Source organism: Bubalus bubalis, chromosome 22, assembly GCF_019923935.1.
Source record: "Bubalus bubalis isolate 160015118507 breed Murrah chromosome 22, NDDB_SH_1, whole genome shotgun sequence".
Taxonomy (NCBI): domain Eukaryota; kingdom Metazoa; phylum Chordata; class Mammalia; order Artiodactyla; family Bovidae; genus Bubalus; species Bubalus bubalis.
Genome location: NC_059178.1, coordinates 42193302 through 42214544, shown reverse-complemented (window position 1 = coordinate 42214544; position 21243 = coordinate 42193302). Strand labels below are relative to the sequence as shown.

The 21243-nt window shown below is 38.2% G+C and overlaps 1 protein-coding gene across 8 annotated transcripts in view; it reads right to left on the bottom strand.

Annotated features, from left to right (window-relative positions):
- Positions 1-21243, bottom strand: part of KIAA1328 (KIAA1328 ortholog) — a 479088-nt gene that overhangs the window by 23204 nt on the left and 434641 nt on the right. The window contains exon 11 of one of the 8 annotated variants that reach the window (XM_044934671.2): positions 5367-5585. The exons of the other annotated variants lie outside the window; for them this stretch is intronic. Within the exon in view, the coding sequence (XP_044790606.2) occupies positions 5552-5585 (34 nt within the window). The 3' untranslated portion in view covers positions 5367-5551. Of the gene's footprint in view, positions 1-5366; positions 5586-21243 lie in introns of those variants that run through there. 8 annotated transcript variants of the gene reach the window in all.

Below are 21243 nucleotides of genomic sequence, written 5' to 3'. Positions count from 1 at the left end.
AAAGAACAGACTTTTGGACTCTGTGGGAGAAGGTGAGGGTGGGATGATTTGAGAGAATAGCATTGAAACGTGTATACTATCATATGTGAAATAGATCACCAGTCCAAGTTCAATGTATGAAACAGGGCACTCAAAGCCAGTGCACAGGGACAACCCTAGGGATGGGATGGGGAGGGAGGTGGGAGGGAGGTTCAGGATGGGGGACACATGTACACTCATGGCTGATTCATGTCAATGTATGGCAAAAACCACTACAATACTATAAAGTAATTAGCCTCCAATTAAAAATAAATAAATAAAATTAAAAAAATCCCAACATGCTATTTTGTGGATATTGAGAAACTGATTCTAAAGTTAATGTGTAGTGGCAAAAGATCCAGAACAGAAAACACAGAAATGAAGGAGAAGAACAAAGCTGAAAACTGATTCTATCTGTCTTCAAGAGTTACTATAAAGCTACTGTAATGAAGAGAGTGTGGTATTGGAAAAAGAAATAGACAAGTAGATCAGTAAAACAGAATACAGAGCCCATATAAATACAATCAATTGATCTCTGACAAAAGAACAAAGGCAATGAAATGGAGCAATGATAAACTTTTCAATACATGCTTGAAGATGCCTGGAACAACTAGATATGCAGAAAAATGAATCTGGATACAGGCTTTATACCTTTCACAACAATTAACTCAAAATGAAAAGTGCAAAACTATAAAGCTCCTAGAAGATAAATAGGATGAAACCTGAATGACCTTGAGTGTAATGATTACTCCTTAAACACCACACCAAATGCACTATCCATGAAAGAAATAATTGATAAGGTGGACTTAATTAAAAAACTTCAGCTCTGAAAAAGACAATGTCAAGAGAACTGGAAGATACATCACAAACTGGGAGAGAATATTTGCAAAACCCATATCTGACAAAAGATTATCAAAAATATACAAAGAACCCTGACAACTCAACAATATGAAAACAAATGACCTGATTAAAAAATGGACTAAAGATCTTAACAGACAGACACATTTCTAAAGAAGACATACAGATGGCAAACAAGTATATGAAAAGATGCCTACATCTACGTCATCAAGAAAATGCAAATTAAAACAATGAGATACCACGCCACACCTATGTGTGTGTGTGTGTGTTAGTCACTCAGTTGTGTCTAACTCTTTGCGACCCCATGGTCTGTCCATGGGATTCTCCAGGCAAGAATACTGGAATGGGTTGCCACTTCCTACTCCACCATACCTATGAAAACGGCCTAAATCTGTAACACTGATAAAATTAATTGCTAGTGAGGATGTGTAGCAGCACAAACGCTCATTTGTTGCTAGTGGAAATGCAAAGTGGCACAGTCACTTTAGAACACAAACTGGCAGTTTCTTAGAAGACTAAACATATTCTTAACCTATGGTCCAGTAATCATGCTCCTTGACATTTACTCCAAAGCTTAAAACTTCTGTCCACACAAAAACTTGCATATAGATATACATAAAAAAAAACTTGCATATAGATGTTTATAGCAGCTTTACTCATAACAGACAAAACGTGGAAGCAACCAAGAGGTTCATTAGAAGGTAAATGGACAAATAATGATGTGAATGAATGTGGTACAACCAGACAATGGAATATTATTCAGCACTAAAAACAAATGAACCATCAAGTCATAAAAAAAAAATGGAGGGATTTACATATGTGTATATATATATTACTAGGACAAAGTAGCCAATCTGGAAAGGCTACATACTGAATGATTCCATCTGTATGACATTCTGGAAAAGACTTAACTACAGAGACAGTAAAAAGATTGCTGGCTGCCAGGAGTTGGGGGAGAGGGATGAACAGGCAGAGCACAGAGGGGTTTTATGGCACTGAGAATGCTCTGTATCGTACTATAACTATGGATACATGCCATTATAAATTTGCCTTAATTCAGAATGTAAACCACCAAGAGTGTACATAATGTAAACTATGGACTTTGGCTGCTAATGATGCGTCAATGTAACAAACGTACCTCTCAAGTGGGGCCTGTTGATGTGTGCTGTGTTGATAATGGGGGAAGTTATGCAGTGTAGGGGCAGGGAGTGTGTGAGAAATTTCTTTATCTTCCTCTTAATTTTGCTGTGAACCCCAAACTGCTCTCTGGTATTTATAACATGCTGCTGCTAAGTCGCTTCAGTCATGTCCGACTCTGTGCAACCCCATAGACGGCAGCCCACCAGGCTCCGCCGTCCATGGGATTTTCCAGCCAAGAGTACTGGAATGGGTTGCCATTGCCTTCTCTGGGTATTTATAACATATGTATAAATTAAATGTATAATAACAATAGCACAAAAGGTGGGAGGGGGAAACTGAGAGTATACTGTTGTATGGGTCTTATATGTTGTTGTTTAGTTGCTAAGTTGTGTCTGACTCTTTTGTGACCCCATGGACTGCAGCCCACCAGAAGAATACTGGAGTGGGTTGTAACTTCCTTCTCCAGGTTATCTTCCTCACCCAGGGATCGAACTCATGTCTTGATTCCTGGCAGGTGGACTGTTTACCACTCAGCCACCAGGGAAGCCAGTGGGCCTTACACCATACATTAAATGCATTAATATTACTTAAAGGTGGACTGTCCTAGTTACTTGAAACTACTGTGAATGGTACTGTTGCATTAATTTCAGCTTCCAATTGTTCATTGTTAGTATATAAAAGTACTATTGAATTCTGAGTTGTTGGTCTTTTATCCTATATCCCTTAATAAACTTCTTTAGTTCCAGGAACTTTTCTGTAGAGTACATGGGATTTTCTATGTAGACCATCATTTCATCTTTGAATAGGGACAGTTTTATTTATCTTTTTCCAATTCTTCATATGAAGTATAAGCATTTCTTATAGAGCAGGTCTGCAGGTGGTGAATTCTGTTTCCTTCATCTGAGAGTGTCTTCATTTCTTTTCCCTCAAAGATATTATATTTTCACTGGAGGTACAATTCTGAGTTGATCTTTCTTTTCCCTCAGCCCTTTAAAACCTTCTCTTATTCTTGGTTTCTGATGAGAAATATACAGATTTGAATTATTGTTCCCATATATGATGTACACCATTTTTTTCCTGGAAATTTCCAATATTGGAATTCTTTCTAGTTTTCACAAGTCTAATTATGATGTGTCTAGGAGATGTCTTTGAATTGATCTTTCTTGGGTTTGCTGAGTTTCTTGTGTTTTCTAGTGTCCTTTACTGAATATGAAATATTTTATTCTAATTTCTTTTTCTCTTTCTGGTATTTTTACAGTGGTGCATGAGGTTCTTTTTATACATCTTTTCCAGTCTTTTTTATTCTCGCTGTTGTTCACACTAGATATTCTCTAGTGATTTATCTACAAGGTTAATAACCCTTTCCTCTATCATTTCTATTCTGCCATGAAGCTCATCAGTGGATTTTAAAATTTCTGTTACTCTCTCAGTTTGAAAGTACTCATTTAGCTCTTTATATTTTCTATTTCTATGCTGAGATTGTCTGTCTTTCCATTTGTTTGGTGTGTTTGCCCTTACTTCATGAAGCGTGGTTATGATAGTTCCTTTAATGTTGTCTGATAAACGTGACACCTGCGTCACCCAAGGTTTGGCATTTGTTGTCTTTTCTCTTGTAAGTTGAGATTTCCAAATTTCTTCATATGCTGAGTAATTTTAGACTGTGTCCTGAACATTTTTAAAATTTATGTCATCTGGCTCCTATCTGTGCTTAATCTCTCAGTTGTGTCCAACTCTTTGCAACCCCATGGGCTGTAGCCCACCAGACTTCTCTGTCCATGGACTTTTTCAGGCAAGAATATTAGAGTGGGTTGCCATTTCCTGCTCCAGAGGATCTTCCTGACCTAGGGATCAAACCCATGTCTCTTGGGTCTCCTGCAGTGGCAAGTGGATCCTTTACCATTTTGCCACCTGGCAAGTTGCTTTTGTTTAAATTCAAAGAGATTGTTGATTTTGTTTTGTTATGTTCTATTGTAGCAGGCATTCAACCAGGATTGGTTCAGGACACAGTTCCAAATTGTCTTCAAGGTTTTCTTTTTTTTTTTTTACAATACCAGTTAAAATTTCAAAGTATTTGCAGTGCTATCTGGATCAGTCCCATATATGTCCTACCCAGCAAGCAGTGTGGGACCTGGGCAGTGGTCAACACTCTAGTTCAAAGCCTGTGATCACTACCTAGAGAAGTGGTCAAAAATGTTTTCCTGTAAAGAATCAAATAGTAAATACTGTAGGCTTTGCTAGCCAAGAAGCAAAATTCATGAGAAGACTTTCTTCTATAACAAGGGAGCAAACAAATTCCACAAAGTTTTTTATTGACAAAATTAAAAATGGAGTAATAATTCAGTATACTTTTTTCTTTTTCATTCAGGTCCACTAATGAAAAGAATTCTTTTTTGGGGAGGAGATAATTGCATTTAACTGGGGTTCAAAGTTAATGTTTCCTATCATACAAATTGAAAATGTTCATTGTTAATGCTAATCTACAATGATATTTAAAAATATATTTTATATGTGAAAATGCAGATAGGTACTATTAAATAGTGATATTAATGTACAAGAATATGATTTTAGTTGATAATACATAGAATTTGATTTGGTTCTTCTATTAATATTTGCCTTTTAACATGTCATTACATTAAAGACTAATCACTCCAACTGATGGTTAGGTAGAACTGCACAGTTAAACAAATTTTGCAACATAGAAATATCCCTTCTTTGCATTTGCATCCAAGTCAGAAAAACATTCCTGGAACTGTAGGTTGAGCTCAGAAATCACATTCATTATAAATTTGTATGAGAATGAAGTTCTCACTTTTTTAAACTTTTGACAGCATGAGAAGTATTAAAAAAAAAACCAGTATTTTTTTGTGATTCAAACGAAGTTAGCTGCCACTAAAATGACTATCACAGGACCAGTTATATATAAGCATCTGTTTTGCCTTATCATTTTAGGTTGAATTCATTAAGAAACATTGTCAAATATGCAAAAAAAAGCTAATTTTCAAGGTGAATCAAGTGTTCACTAATAGAAGTCAAAGGGGATTTTTCTTATTCAGAAAAATTTCAGTCTCAGTCCCCACCCCTGAAAATCACAAAACTAAAAAAAAACAAACAAAAAAAAAACTCACAAAGTCCTTACCACTTCTAAGCCACTGAACTACTGTGTGGCAAGTCAGGATATTCATTCTTTATATCAAAAACTCATGGAACTGATGGTGGTTAAGGCCATGAGAAAAAATAAATTTGGCTATTGACACTGCTGATTCAATAACACATAATAAATTAAAATATTTTCCTCAAAGTAGCGGCTGACAAATAAAAGGATAAATAATCACATTTTAAATACCTTATTTTTTCACAAGCTTTGTAAACAGGGTTAATCAAAATCTTTTTCAGCTCCACACATAATTTGCCACCATCAGCTGTAATACATCTTAGCAGATTCCACTTCAGGATGTATTGATGTAGCATTTTCTTGAAACTATTCTTGCCTGTAATTGTTTCCCATAGACTGTTCATGTTCATGGAAGGTAATTCTTCAGCCACTGGTACGGATTTGGCACTGACTGCAACTGAACCATATCCATAACATCAGTCAACTCATTGAGTCAAGGAAAACCACCTGAAATCATTTGCCTTGTTTTTAAATTGAGTGTTGATACTCCTCCCAGTATTAGCTCTTTAAGCAGTTTTAGACACTAGAGATATCTAGAGTGCTTTCTTTTTGTAGTTCTCGCCTATCCACTCCTCTGCCCTGTAAACACTAGCCACCTTGGCATCATCAGGCTTCCAACGCTGCCTTCTCAAGTCAGTGAACTTGTTAGCCTCCATGGAGGTTCCTGATTCGTGGTCTAGAAATGTAACTGTAGCGCTAACCTCACTTATTTCTCCTCTTTTCATGGATAACTGTCCTTGATGTGCAATATTGGAAAACAACAGTTGTTTCATGTCTTTTGTCTGCTTGTTTACTCATTCAGGTGGGAAAATGAATTCAATTCCTGTTACTCCATCTTGGTTGGAAAAGGAAGCACCTTGATCTAGACTTAAGTTTCAAAAGCAAGCTCGAAGAATATACTCTAAGTCACATTATATACAAAAGTAAACTCTAAATGGATTAAAGATGTAAATTTAAGACCTGAAATCATAAACTCCTAGAAGAAAACATAGGCAGTACATTTTTTGACATCATTCTTGGGGAAAAAAATTTTTTTTTGATATGTCTCCTCAGGCAAGGGAAATAAAAAAAGTTAAACATTTTTGATAGATTAAAGACTCTGATGCTGGGAGGGATTGGGGGCAGGAGGAGAAGGGGAGGACAGAGGATGAGATGGCTGGATGGCATCACTGACTAGATGGACGTGAGTCTGAGTGAACTCCAGGAGCTGGTGATGGACAGGGAGGCCTGGCATGCTGCGATTTATGGGGTTGCAAAAAGCTGGACACGACTGAGCAACTGAACTGAACTCAACTGAATACAAATCAATGAATATGAATTGCTTATATATTAATTAAAAATTAAATCACTTGCAATATTTAAAAAAGCAAATATAAACAAATGGGACTACATGAGACTAAGAAGCTTTTGCACAATGAAGGAAACCATCAACAGAAGGAAAAGACAGCATACAAACTGGGAGAAGATATTTGCAAACATATCCAATAAGAAGTTAATATCAAAATACACAAAGAACTCATGTAACTCAACATTAAAAAATGAACAAACAACCCAATTAAAAAATGGGCAGAGGATCTGAACGACATTTTTCCAAAGAATTTCTACAGATGGCCAACAGACACATGAAAAGGTGCTCAACCTCACTGATCATCAGAGAAATGCAAATCAAAACCCCAAGAAGATACCACCTCACACCTGTCAGAATGACTATTAACGAAAGTACAACAAATAGTAAGTGTTGGCAAGGATGTGTAGAATGCACTGTTGGTAGGATTGTAAATTGGTGCAGCCACTATGGAAAACAGTATGAAGTATGTTTTCATACTTCAGTATGGAAAACATATGAAGGCTCTTCATATGATACAGCAAGTCCACTCTTGGAATTGAGTGTTTATTCAAAGAAAACAAAAACAGTAATTTGAAAAGATATATATATATATATATATATATATGTATGTATCCTAGTGTTCACTGCAGCATTCTTTAGAACAGTCAAGATCTGGAAGCAGCCTAATTCTCCACTGATAAGATAAATGGATAAAGAAGATATAGTATATGCATGTACATATATACACACACACAGACACTTATACACAAGCTATTAAAAAATTGCCTCTAACAACAACATGGATGATTCTAGAGGGCATCATGCTAAGTGAAATGTCAGACACAGGCAAATATTGTATGATCTCACTTATACGTGGAATCTAAAAAGCAATACAAACAAAACAAAATGAAAACAGAATCATAGATACAGAGAACAGATGGGTGGGTGTCTGAGGGGAGAGGGGTAAGAGGTACAAACCTCCAGTTATAAAATAAATAAGCCACAGGGATGTAACATACAGGATAAGGAATATGGGCAATGATATTGCAATAATGTTGTATGGGGACAAATAGTTATTAGACTTACCAAGGTGGTCATTTCATACTATATACAAATGACAAATCACTACATACTACACCTGACACCAACATGATATTATATATCAGCTATATTATAATTATAAAATAATACGCTTTAAGAGAGTACCTTGCTTTCTTATGGTATTTATGCTTTGCTACTGGAGCTATTTAACTGTGCTTGCAAACAATTATTTTGCTTAGGGTTTAGTAACACTTTTGGAAATATACTTGGGATTTGCATTCTAGAGGTGCCAGAACATAACACATTTATTTCCCAAAACACCCAGAATAAAGTTAGAAGAAAAAAGTTGCATGTATTCATGTATGGCAATCCACACTTCTAGTTTCTCAGGGACCAAATAGACAAGTGAGATGTTCACAGAGTGAAATAAATCTCAGAGGCAAACAATCACGCTTTTTAAAAATGTATATCAATGTGATCCAAGTCAACATCAAGAATAAACTAACAAAAAGGGTAACAGATGTATCTGTACAAGTCACACTAGCCAGATTGGAAATACCAATGATTCTATTTCATTCTTATATGTCAGATAAGTAAGCATAAGTCTTAAAACAAATTCTACCTTCAGGTTTGATTTATATCGTCTTCTTAAAAGAGGTCCCCATAGCACACATGCAAATTAAAGGTAAAAGAAGCAAACAGGGGATAACTATCTAACCCACCAGAGTGTAGTATATAGTGTGGCTCAGGTGTGGTACAAAGTGATTTGGCATTTGCATATACAGTGAAATGATCACTATGCTAAGTCTAATAACCATTTGTCCCCATACAATGTTATTGCAAACACCCTCTACCAACAACATAAGAGACAACTCTACACATGGACATCACCAGATGGTCAATACCAAAATCAGGCTGATTATATTCTTTGAAGCCAAAGATGGAGAAGCTCTACACAGTCAGCAAAAACAAGACTTGGAGCTGACTGTGGCTCAGATCTTCAGCTCCTTATTGCAAAATTCAGGCTCAAATTGAAGAAAGTAGGGAAAACCACCAGGCCATTCAGGTATGACCTAAATCAAATCCCTTATGATTATACAGTGGTGGTGATGAATAGATTGAAGAGACTAGATCCGGTAAACAGAGGGCCTGAACAACAGTGGATGGAGGTTTGTAATACTGTACAAGAGATGGTGACTAAAACCATCCCCAAGAAAAAGAAATCCAAGAAGGCAAAATGGTTGTCTGAGGAGGCTTAACAAATTGCTGAGAAAATATGAAAAACGAAGGGCAGAGGAGAAAGGGAAAGATATACCCAACTGAATGTAGAGATCCAGAGAACAGTAAGGAGAGATAAGAAAGCCATCTTAAGTGAACAATGCAAACAAATAGAGGAAAACAATAGAATGGGAAAGACTAGAGCTCTCGTCAAGAAAATTAGAAATACCAAAGGAATGTTTCATGCAAAGATGGGCTCAATAAAGGACAGAAATGGTAAGGACCTAACAGAAACAGAAGAACTTAAGAAGAGGTGGCAAGAATACACAGAAGAAATGTATGAAAAGGTTTTAATGAACTGGATAACCACTATGTGTGATCACTCACCTAGAGCCAGATATCCTGGAACGTGAATTTAAGTGGGCCTTAGAAGGCATTCGGAGAAGGCAATGGCAACCCACTCCAGTACTCTTGCCTGGAAAATCCCATGGACGGAGGAGCCTGGTTGGCTGCAGTCCATGGGGTTACTAAGAGTCGGGATAGGACTGAGCGTATTCACTTTCACTTTTCCCTTTCATGCATTGGAGAAGGAAATGGCAACCAACTCCAGCGTTCTTGCCTGGAGAATCCCAGGGATGGCGGAGCCTGGTGGGCTGCCATCTATGGGGTCACACAGAGTTGGACACGACTAAAGTGACTTAGCAGCAGCAGCAGCAGCAGTAGGAGGCATTCAGTTCAGTTCAGTCGCTCAGTTGTGTCCGACTCTTTGCGACCCCAAGAATCGCAGCACGCCAGGCCTCCCTGTCCATCACCAACTCCCGGAGTTTACTCAGACTCACGTCCATTGAGTCAGTGATGCCATCCAGCCATCTCATCCTCTGTCGTCCCCTTCTCCTCCTGCCCCCAATCCCTCCCAGCATCAGAGTCTTTTCCAATGAGTCAACTCTTCGCATGAGGTGGCCAAAGTAGGAGGCATTACTACGAACAAAACTAGTGGAGGTGATGGATTTCCAGCTGAGCTATTCCTAATCCTAAAATATGATGCTCTTAAGTGATGCATTCAATATGCCATCAAATTTGGAAAAGTCAGCAGTGGCCACAGGACTGGAAAAGATCAGTGTTCATTCCAATCCCAAAGAAGGGCAATGCCAAAGAATGTTCAAACTACCACACAATTGGGCTCATTTCACATGCTAGCAAGGCCATGCTAAAATCCTTCAAGCTAGGCTTCAAACAGTATGTGAATCAAGAACTTTCAGATGTACAAGCTAGATTCAGAAAGGCAGAGGAACCTGAGATCAAATTGCCAACATCTGCTGGATCATAGGAAAAGCAAGGGAATTCCAAAAAGACATCTACTTCTGCTTCATTGAGTACGAGAAAGGCTTTGACAGTGTGGATCACAACAAACTGTGGGGAATACCAGACTATCTAACTTGCCTTCTGAGAAACCTATATGCAGGTCAAGAAGCAACAGAACTGGACAAGGGAAAATGGAGTGGTTCAAATTTGGGAAAGGAGTATGTCAAAGCTGTATACTGTCACCCTGCTTATTTAACTTATATGCAAAGTACATCATGTGAAATGCTGGACTGGATTAAGCTCAAGCTGGAATAAAGACTGCTGCGAGAAAAATCAACAACCTTAGATATGCAGATGATACCACTCTAATGGCAGACAGCTAGGAGGAACTAAAGAACCTCTTGATGAAGGTGAAAGAGGAGAGTGAAGAAGCTGGCTTAAAACTCAACATTCAAAAAACTAAGATCACGGCACCTGGTTCCATCATTTCATGGCAAAGAGATAGGGAAAAAGTGGAAACAGTTTTAGATTTCATTTTCTTGGGTTCCAAAATCAATGTGGACGGTGACTGAAGCCACGACGCTTGCTCCTTGGAAGAGAAGCTATGACAAACCTAGACAGAGTATTAAAAAGCAGAGATATCACTTTGTTGACATAGGTCTATAGTCAAAGCTATGGTTTTTCCAATAGTCATGTACGGATGTGAAAGTTGGACCATAAAGAAGGTTGAGGGCTCAAGAATTGATGCTTTAGAACTGTGGTGTTGGAGAAAAACTCTTGAGAGTTCCTTGGGCAGCAAGGAGATCAAATGAGTCAATCCTAAAGGAAATCAACCCTGAGTATTCATTGGAAGGATAGAAGCTGAAAGCTCCAATAATTTGGCCACCTGATGCAAAGGGTCAACTCGTTAGAAAAGGCCCTGATGCTGGGATAGATTGAGGGCAAGATGGAAGGGGGCAACAGAGGATGAGATGGCTGGATGGCATCACTGACTCACTGGACATGAGTTTGAGCAAAGTTGGGAAGATAGTGAAGGACAGGGAAGGCTGGCATGCTGCAATTCATGGAGTCGCAAAGAGTCAGACACAACTTAGTGACTGAACAACAACAACCAGAGTGGAAGGAGAATGTCCCCCCCTCCCCATTTTTTTTTCTTTTTAAAGAATGAAGTTAAAATCTCAGGAAGGAATAGAGAAAATACAAACAGAATAGTGTATTGGAACAAATTCTTGATTTCTTCTTCCATCAAAGAGGTTAGCTTTTAGGAATCTCTTTGAATGATAAGAGTTTTAGGAAAAAATAATCTTGGTTTGACAGGCTCCAATATAGCCACTGGTTTTGCAGAAATTCTTTTTTTTTTTTTTTTTAAGTTTTCATTAAACATAAAAGCATAATTAAAATTTTGCTCCCCTACTTCCTTCCCCAATTTCTCCAGACCTTAGTCAATGACTTTGCTGTATACTTCACTGAAAAAAATATAACCACAGGGAACTAAGGGAACTAAATTACTCTTCTGACCACCCAATTACCAGCTTCCTTGCATCTGCACCCACCTTTCTACCTTCCCTTCTAATCGAAGGAGTGGACTGTCTCCTAACAAAAGCTGATACTTCCTTATCTGCTCTTCTGAATCCCATCCCCTGTCACCTTCTTGGGGACTGTCATCATTTGATCATCTCTTCCCTCTTCTTCAGTATTGGTTTTTCTCTCTCAATTAAATAATTACCATCAGCATTACCTGGTACCATTCAATATTAAAAACAAATCCTTAAAATTCTTCTTTATAGAAAAATCACGCCTTATAAATGAAGAGGGAATAATAGAAAAGTCATCATTTTGCAGCCTCTAATCTAGTTAGCAATCATCAATGGCTGCTAAATCCCTAAGTGAAAGGTCAATAGTGACCTTTATAACAGATGGATCAGGATGACATCATCTAAGCACACTGATTCATCTTAAAATCACGAAAACAGGACAACCAGTAATTATGTTCTTCCTAATATATTACAACAGGAAGTACACAGCATCACCTATGAAGTATTTTTACTAAAGAACAATTAAACTTTAATCAAATCTCTAGATCCAATTTGTCAATTCACATGAAATGTAAAGTATAGAGGAAGAGGCTAAATGATACAAGGATATAATTATGTAAATCCCAGAAAGTGTGGAATTCTACAAAAACAAATGACTCAGTTATTTCAACAAATAAACGGCATTACAAAGGAAGGGAAACTTGTTATAGATTAAAAGAGATTTAAGAGATCCATCAACCAAATGCAGCATGTAGACTTTAACTAAATAGTGATTTAAAAAAAATCAATGATAAATATGTACGCTTGAAACAAATGAAGAAAAACTGAATGTGGATATAGTATTAGATAATATTAGAGAATTTTTATTTTGTTGGGGTGTGTTAGTGGTATTGTGGCTATGTTTTAAAACATCATTATCTGTTAAAAATACATATTAAAGAATGTATTCGTAAAATTATATGATGTCTGGGCTTAAGAGGAAATAGTGAACGATGAAGGTTGCTGAAACTCAGTTAAAGCATATGGGTCCATTATATTCTCTCTATTTTTGTGTGCATCTGAAAACTTCCACAGTACAAAAGTAAAAAGAAATCCTCACTTAACCCACATTCCCTTCTGCTTCTATAACAAGCTTTTTGAAATGGTAGCATGCACTTCACTTTGTCTCTTCTTTGTCACCTCTCGTCTGTTCTGCAATCAAGTCAACTTGGCTTTCTCCTGACCACTTTTCTGAAACCATTCTTTCCAAGGTCACCAAAAAAACCCTCCATTTTGGCAAATCTAGCAGACATTTCAATTATTTTGAATTCTTACACTCATTCTACAGAATTGACCATTTCCGCCCTCCTTGAAACACTTTTTTCTGTTTTTATTTCTGGGACATTACAACCTCCTGAATTTCTTCTGGCCTTCTGGGCCACTTCTTAAAATAACTTGTTAGATCTTTTTCTTCTATCCAACTGAAAAATATTGACATTCTTCACTGTGTATGTTAGAGGTCTCCTTTCTGCTTTTCTTCTCTTTTCCTTTTGAGCCGCCCTGAATATTTTATATAACACCTGTGTCAATTCTCAAAATTATCATCTTCATTTCAAGCTGCAAAATCCAATCATTTACATGATTTCTCCACTTGGATATCTCGAAACATCTCTAATTTTGTTGTTGTTGTTCAGTTGCTCCATCGTGTCTGCCTCTTTGCAACCCCATGGAATGCAGCATGCCAGGTTTCCCTGTCTTTCACCATCTCCTGGAGCTTGATTAATGATGCCCATTGAGTCAGTGATGCCATCCAACCATCTCAACCTCTGTCATCCCTTTCTCCTCCTGCCTTCAGTCTTTCCCAGTATCAGGGTCTTTTCTAATGAGTCGGATCTTTGCTTCAGGTGGTCAGAGTATTGGAGCTTCAGCTTCAGCATCAATCCTTCCAATGAATATTCAGGGTTGCTTTTCTTTAGGATTGACTGGTTAGATCTCCTTGCAGTCCAAGGGACTCTGAAGAGTCTTATCCAACATCACAGTTCAAAAGCATCAATTCTTTGGCACTCAGCCTTCTTTATTGGCCAACTCTCACATCCATACATGACTACTGGAAAAATCATAGCTTTGACTAGATGGATCTTTGTTGGCAAAGGGATGTCTCTGCTTTTTAATAAACTGCCTAGGTTGGTCATAGCTTTTCTTCCAAGGAGAAAGCGTCTTTTAATTTCATGGCTGCAATCACCCATCTGCAGTGATTTTGGAGCCAAAGAAAATAAAGTCTGTCACTGTTTCCATTGTTTCTCTATCTATTTGCCATGAAGTGATGGGACCAGATGCCATGATCTTAGTTTTTTGAATGTTGACTTTTAAGCCAACTTTTTCACTCTCTTCTTTTAGATCTCTAACTTAACTTTCCCTAAACCAAAGTCTTCATCTTTGCCCCATACCTACCCTTTCCTCATGGCTAAATCTGCTTCTTCCTCTTCCAGTTTTCTCATTTCAACACAAGTTCTTTCATCCACTCCATTAGTAAACGAAAACCTTACAGTCATCCTCAACACCTCCCTCTCTTTACTCTCCTCTTCCCTATGAGGTCCTGTTGGTTCTGCTTCCTAAATATTTTGTCGGTTTGATTGTTCCTATTTCATTTCAATCCTTGGGTCCCAGTTCCATCATCTTTCGTCTGTATTACCCAACCATTTCCCATTTCATGCCTGCTCTCTTCCATAGCAACCAGAGTGAACTTTTACAAAGTCAAAATGGATCCTGTCAATCCCATTCACAGATGGCCCCTTGTACTTAAGTATAAAACAGCTCACATGGGCAGTGTGATGGGTAAGTAATGTGTCAGCTTGGCTACAATATGATACCCAATTGTTTGGTCAAACAGCAGTCCAGAAAATACTTTTTAGATCTAATTAACATTTACCAGTTGACTTTAAAGAAAATTATCTTCTATAATCCTGGAGAAGGGAATGGAAACCCACTCCAGTATTCTGGCCTGGAGAATTCTATGGGCAGAGGAGCCTGGCGGGCTATAGTCCACGAGGTTACAAAGAGTAGGACACAACTGAGCAACTAATACACACACACACACACACACACACTTCTATAGTGTGTGTGGTGGCGGGGAGAGCTCATTCAATTCACTGAAGGCCTTAAGAGCAAGGATTGAGGTTCCCTAATAGAGAAGGAATTCTGTCTTCAGACTGAAGCATAGATATTCCATAGGAGAAGGAATTGTGTTAAGACTGCAACATAGCTCTTCTGCCTGAATGTTTAGCCTGCTGCTCTGCCCTATGGATTTCACTGTCACAGCTGCAAACATCAACTTTTACCTGAATTTCCAGCCCTCAAAATTTACGAATTTCTTAAAATAATGCACACATTCCCTCTCTCTCTCTCCTAATTGGTTCTATTTCTCTGGAGAACCCTAATACAGGCAACAAGACCCTGAACGTCCTGTCTCCTACCTGCTTTTCCTTTCTCATTTCACATATAACTTTCTGCTTCAATCATTATAATCTGGTTACAATGGTCTTCTTTCTATTTCTCTTGTCTGAATAGACAAGTTATTTCCTGCCTTAAAACCTGCATATTTTCATTTTATCTATTAGAAATGTTTTCCCTCTCTCCTTCTCCTTCCTTTCTCCCCTCCCCGCTTTTTTTCCTTTTTCCTTTTTAATACAGAACAGTATATATGAATAGTTAAGAATATTAACACGATAAACACTTGAATGTCAATCACTTATCTATTTTTCTCCTTCCTTTTAAACTGTAATTCATCCTACTAGATATCAACTGAAATACCACTGCTTCAGAAAAGCATTCCTTAACTCCACTGTCTAAATTAGATTGCTGTAACTCTTTTTTTCTCATAATAATCTGCTATTTTACCTCATTGCATTTATCACAATTTGGAATTATTTGTTTAATGCCTGTCTCCCTCACTACACTGAAAACTACAAGGGCAAGAAACATTGTAATTTTTTAAATTTATTTTCTATTGGAGGATAATTGTTTTACAATTTTGTGTTGGTTTCTGCCATACAACAGAGTCAGCTGTAAGTATACACATGTCCCCTCCCCCTTGACATTCTCTCCCATCCCCCACTCTATGAAACACTGTATTCTTAATCTAAACTACTGGATAAAAGATAAATGAAACTACTCTATCACAACTGTTTTCTTAAAAAATATAATTGCTCAAGTAATTTAAGAGTATGTTTCCACTATAAAAATTCAAATATATAGAATTAAATAGAGGAAAATAATATTCCCCTCAACCCTTCATCCCCTACCCAAATACAAATCCCATTCCCTTCCCCAGAGATCACCAGTTTAGGATGCTGCTGCTGCTGTTGCTAAGTCACTTCAGTTGTTTCTGACTCTGTGCGACCCCATAGATGGCAGCCCACCAGGCTCCCCCGTCCCTGGGATTCTCCAGGCAAAAACACTGGAGTGGGTTGCTATTTACTTCTCCAACGACTGAAAGTGAAAAGTGAAAAGTGAAAGTGAAGTCGCTCAGTCGTTTCCGACTCTTCGCAACCCCATGGACTGAAGCCCACTAGGCTCCTCCGTCCATGGGATTTTCCAGGCGACAGTTTAGTATATATCCTTCTAAACATTTTTTATATAGTTACATGCTTATACATGCATAAACAATTAAACATACATTGACACACATGTATTTAAAAACAAATTGAGCCAAGTTTATGTACTGATTTATGATCTGCTTTTTTACTTAACAAAATATTCTGGAGATCATTTCACAATAATGCATAGAGAGCCACACAATTCTTGTAAGTAAACTACAGAAGTATTATATTTTATGAGATCCCATTGCTCTAATTTTAAAGAATCTCCATAGCTTTTATATAGTCTTACTCTAGCTATATTTTGTATTTAGCATTGCTATTCTGTTATCTTAAGGAAGAAATCAGTAGTTGGTCATTAGTGTTGATTTAAGGACAGTTTATTTGAAAATATTTCCTTTAAAGTATGCTTTTCTCAAACTTCCTTTCTATTAAGTTCAAACAAGATAATGTCAACATAACTGGCTTTGATGAGCAGAAATAAGATGGCAAAACACAGTGAAGGGTTCAGGAACTCTCAGATAAAACAGCTCAAATTAGGTTTGCTTTTACCATGTATAATCTAGCCAGGTTTATAAAGATCTATCTATCTTCCTTTCTGAGATACTAGGAATTCAGATAAGTATCAGTGATCTCCACAAGATATGTACTGTTTTCTCACATTCATGACAACCAGTCCCCACGGTCTACAAACAAGGTGTGGAGAGTCCAGGCATCACTCTGACATGGGAAGTGGAGGAATTAAGATGACCTATAGGTTGTTTGCCTATAGGTACAAGACCTTTTAGAACTAACACCCCCAAAAGATGTCCTTTTCATTATAGGGGACTGGAATGCAAAAGTAGGAAGTCAAGAAACACCTGGACTAACAGGCAAATTTGGCCTGGGAATACAGAATGAAGCAGGGCAAAGACTAATAGAGTTTTGCCAAGAAAACGCCCTGGTCATAGCAAACACTCTCTTCCAACAACACAAGAGAAGAGGACTCTACACATGGATATCACCAGATGGTCAACACCGAAATCAGATTGATTATATTCTTTGCAGTCAAAGATGGAGAAGCTCTATACAGTCAACAAAAACAAGACCAGGAGCTGACTGTGGCTCAGATCATGAACTCCTTATTGCCAAATTCAGACTTAAATTGAAGAAAGTAGGGAAAACCAATAGACCATTCAGGTATGACCTAAATCAAATCCCTTATGATTATACAGTGGAAGTAAGAAATAGATTTAAGGGACTAGATGTGATAGATAGAGTGCCTGATGAACTATGGATGGAGGTTCATGACATTGTACAGGAGACAGGGATCAAGACCATCCCCATGGAAAACAAATGCAAAAAAGCAAAATGGCTGTCTGAGGAGACCTTACAAATAGCTGTGAAAAGAAGAGAAGTGAAAAGCAAAGGAGAAAAGGAAAGATATTCCCATCTGAATGCAGAGTTCCAAAGAATAGCAAGAAGAGATAAGAAAGCCTTCTTCAGCGATCAATGCAAAGAAATAGAGGAAAACAACAGAATGGGAAAGACTAGAGATCTCTTCAAGAAAATTAGAGATACCATTTCATGCAAAGATGGGCTCGATAAAGGACAGAAATGGTATGGACCTAACAGAAGCAGAAGATATTAAGAAGAGGTGGCAGGAATACACAGAACAACTGTACAAAAAAGATCTTCATGACCAAGATAATCACGATGGTATGATCACTCACCTAGAGCCAGACATCCTGGAATGTGAAGTCAAGTGGGCCTTAGAAAGCATCACTACGAACAGAGCTAGTGGAGGTGATGGAATTCCAGTTGAGCCATTTCAAATCCTGAAAGATGATGCTGTGAAAGTGCTGCACTCAATATGCCAGCAAATTTGGAAAACTCAGCAGTGGCCACAGGACTGGAAAAGGTCAGTTTTCATTCCAATCTCAAAGAAAGGTAATGCCAAAGAATGCTCAAACTACCGCACAATTGCACTCATCTCACACGCTAGTAAAGTAATGCTCAAAATTCTCCAAGCCAGGCTTCAGCAATACGTGAACCGTGAACTTTCTGATGTTTAAGCCGGTTTTAGAAAAGGCAGAGGAGCCATAGATCAAATTGCCAACATCTGCTGGATCATCGAAAAAGCAAGAGAATTCCAGAAAAAACATCTATTTCTGTTTTATTGACTATGCCAAAGCCTTTGACTGTGTCGATCACAACAAATTGTGGAAAATTCTGAAAGAGATGGGAATACCAGACCACCTGACCTGCCTCTTGAGAAACCTATATGCAGGCCAGGAAGCAACAGTTAGAACTGGACATGGAACAACAGACTGGTTCCAAATAGGAAAAGGAGTACGTCAAGGCTGTATATTGTCACCCTGCTTATTTAACTTCTATGCAGAGTACATCATGAGAAACGCTGGGCTGGAAGAAGCACAAGCTAGAATCAAGATTTCTGGGAGAAATATCAATAACCTCGGATATGCAGATGACACCACGCTATGGCAGAAAGTGAAGAGGAACTAAAAAGCCTCTTTTTTAAAAAAATATAAATTTATTTATTTTAATTGGAGGTTAATTACTTTACAATATTGTATTGGTTTTGCCATACATCAACATGAATCTGCCATGGGTGTACACGTGTTCCCCATCCTGAACCCCCCTCCCTCCTCCCTCCCTGTACCATCCCTCTGGTTCATCCCAGTGCACCAGCCCCAAGCATCCAGTATCATGCATCAAACCTGGACTGGCGATTCATTTTATATATGATATTATACGTTTTCAATGCCATTTTCCCAAAATCATCCCACCCTCGCCCTCTCCCAGAGTCCAAAAGACTGTTCTATACATCTGTGTCTCTTTTGCTGTCTCGCATACAGGGTTATCACCACCATCTTTCTAAATTCCATATATATGCGTTAGTATCCTGTTACTGGTGTTTTTCTTTCTGGCTTACTTCACTTTGTATAATAGGTTCCAGTTTCATCCACCTCATTAGAACTGATTCAACAATAGAGTATTACTCAGCCATTAAAACGCCTCTTGATGAAAGTCAAAGTGGAGAGTGAAAAAGTTGGCTTAAAGCTCAACATTCATAAAATGAAGATCATGGCATCTGGTCCTATCCCTTCATGGGAAATAGATGAGGAAACAGTGGAAACAGTGTCAGACTATATTTTTTTGGGCTCCAAAATCACTGCACATGGTGACTGCAGCCATGAAATTAAAAGACGTTTACTCCTTGGAAGAAACGTTATGACCAACATAGATAGCATATTGAAAAGCAGAGACGTTACTTTGCCAACAAAGGTCCATCTAGTCAAGGCTATGGTTTTTCCTGTGGTCATGTATGGATGTAAGAGTTGGATTGTGAAGAAAGCTGAGTGCTGAAGAATTGATGCTTTTGAACTGGTGTTGGAGAAGACTCTTGAGAGTCCCTTGGACTGCAAGGAGATCCAACCAGTCCATTCTGAAGGAGATCAGCCCTGGGATTTCGTTGGAAGGAATGATGCCAAAGCTGAAACTCCAGTACTTTGGCCACCTCATGCGAAGAGTTGACTCATTGGAAAAGACTCTGATGCTGGGAGGGATTGGGGGCAGGAGGAGAAGGGGACTACAGAGGAGGAGATGGCTGGATGGCATCACTGACTCGATGGACGTGAGTCTGAGTAAACTCCGGGAGTTGGTGATGGACAGGGAGGCCTGGCGTGCTGTGATTCATGGGGTTGCAAAGAGTCGGACATGACTGCGAGACTGAAATGAACTGAACTGATAGGTTCTCTTCTGCTTTCTCAACGCTGTTAGTCCTACAGTATCAGTTAAACTGAAATTAGTGTTGGCTGATCATTACTGCAGTATTTCTGGTAATAGCTCCAAATTTATATTCTTTATAAAAACACTTTAAGGTAATGATAAGAGCTCAGGCTCCCAAGTCTGATGCTATATTTGAATCCTGGTTCTACCAGTTTCTAACTGATTTGGGGGCAAAATGCTTAGTTTTTCCAAGCTTCAGTTGCCTTAGCTTTGAATCGGAGACAAAGACAATGTTTATTTTGGAATTGTGATAATGTTTGCAAAGCATTTAGCACTATGCCTGGCATATAAGTGCTCAATAAATGAAAGCTAAGCAGAGACATCACTTTGCTGATAAAGGCCCGTATAGTCAAAGCTATGGTTTTACCAGTAGCTATGTATGGATGTGAGAGTTTGACCATGAAGAAGGCTGAGCGCCCAATAATTGATGCTTTTGAACTGTGGTGCTGGAGAAGAGTCTTGAGAGTCTCTTACACAGTAAGGAGATCAAACCAGTCAATCATAAAGGAAATGAACCCTGAATATTCATTGAAGGACTGATGCTGAAGCTGAAGCTCCAATATTTTGGCCACCTGATACAAAGAGCTGACTCACTGGAAAAAACCCTGATTCTGAGAAAGATTGAGGGCAATAGGAGAAGGGGGCAGCAGAGGATGAGATGGTTGGATAGCATCATCAACTCAATAGACAAGAGTTTGAGCAAACTCAGGGAGACAGTGAAGGACAGGGAAGCCTGGTGTGCTGCAGTTCATGTGGCTGCAAAGAGTCGGACATGGCATAGCAAGTGAACAACAACAACAACAATTACTGTTACTATTAATTTTGAATTGTTGTTAGGAAGCAAGATATAGGCAGAGAAAGGGAGATTAGCTAGAAAGATCAGAAAAGAACTCTGGATAAATGTGCCAGTTAAGCTATCATAACAAACTATTACATGAATGAATGCAGTGACATGACTAAAGACAAATCAAAGGTAGAACCAATTGAAAGGGACCTGAAAATTTATTTGCATGGGAGAGTTTTTTGCATGGGGAAAAAAATGTCATAGAACCCAAGTTAAAAGATGATAGGGAAGCTGGGGAAAATGTTTATGACATATTACAAAATGACTACATTTTTTTTAACATGTAAAGAAAAAAGACTAACATATTGGTGAAAAAACAGACAAAAAATAGAACAATAGTTTGTAGAAAATACAAATGACTACAATATAAAACTTCACTCATAACAGGGAAAATGTAAATTATAACTAAAAGATACCATTTT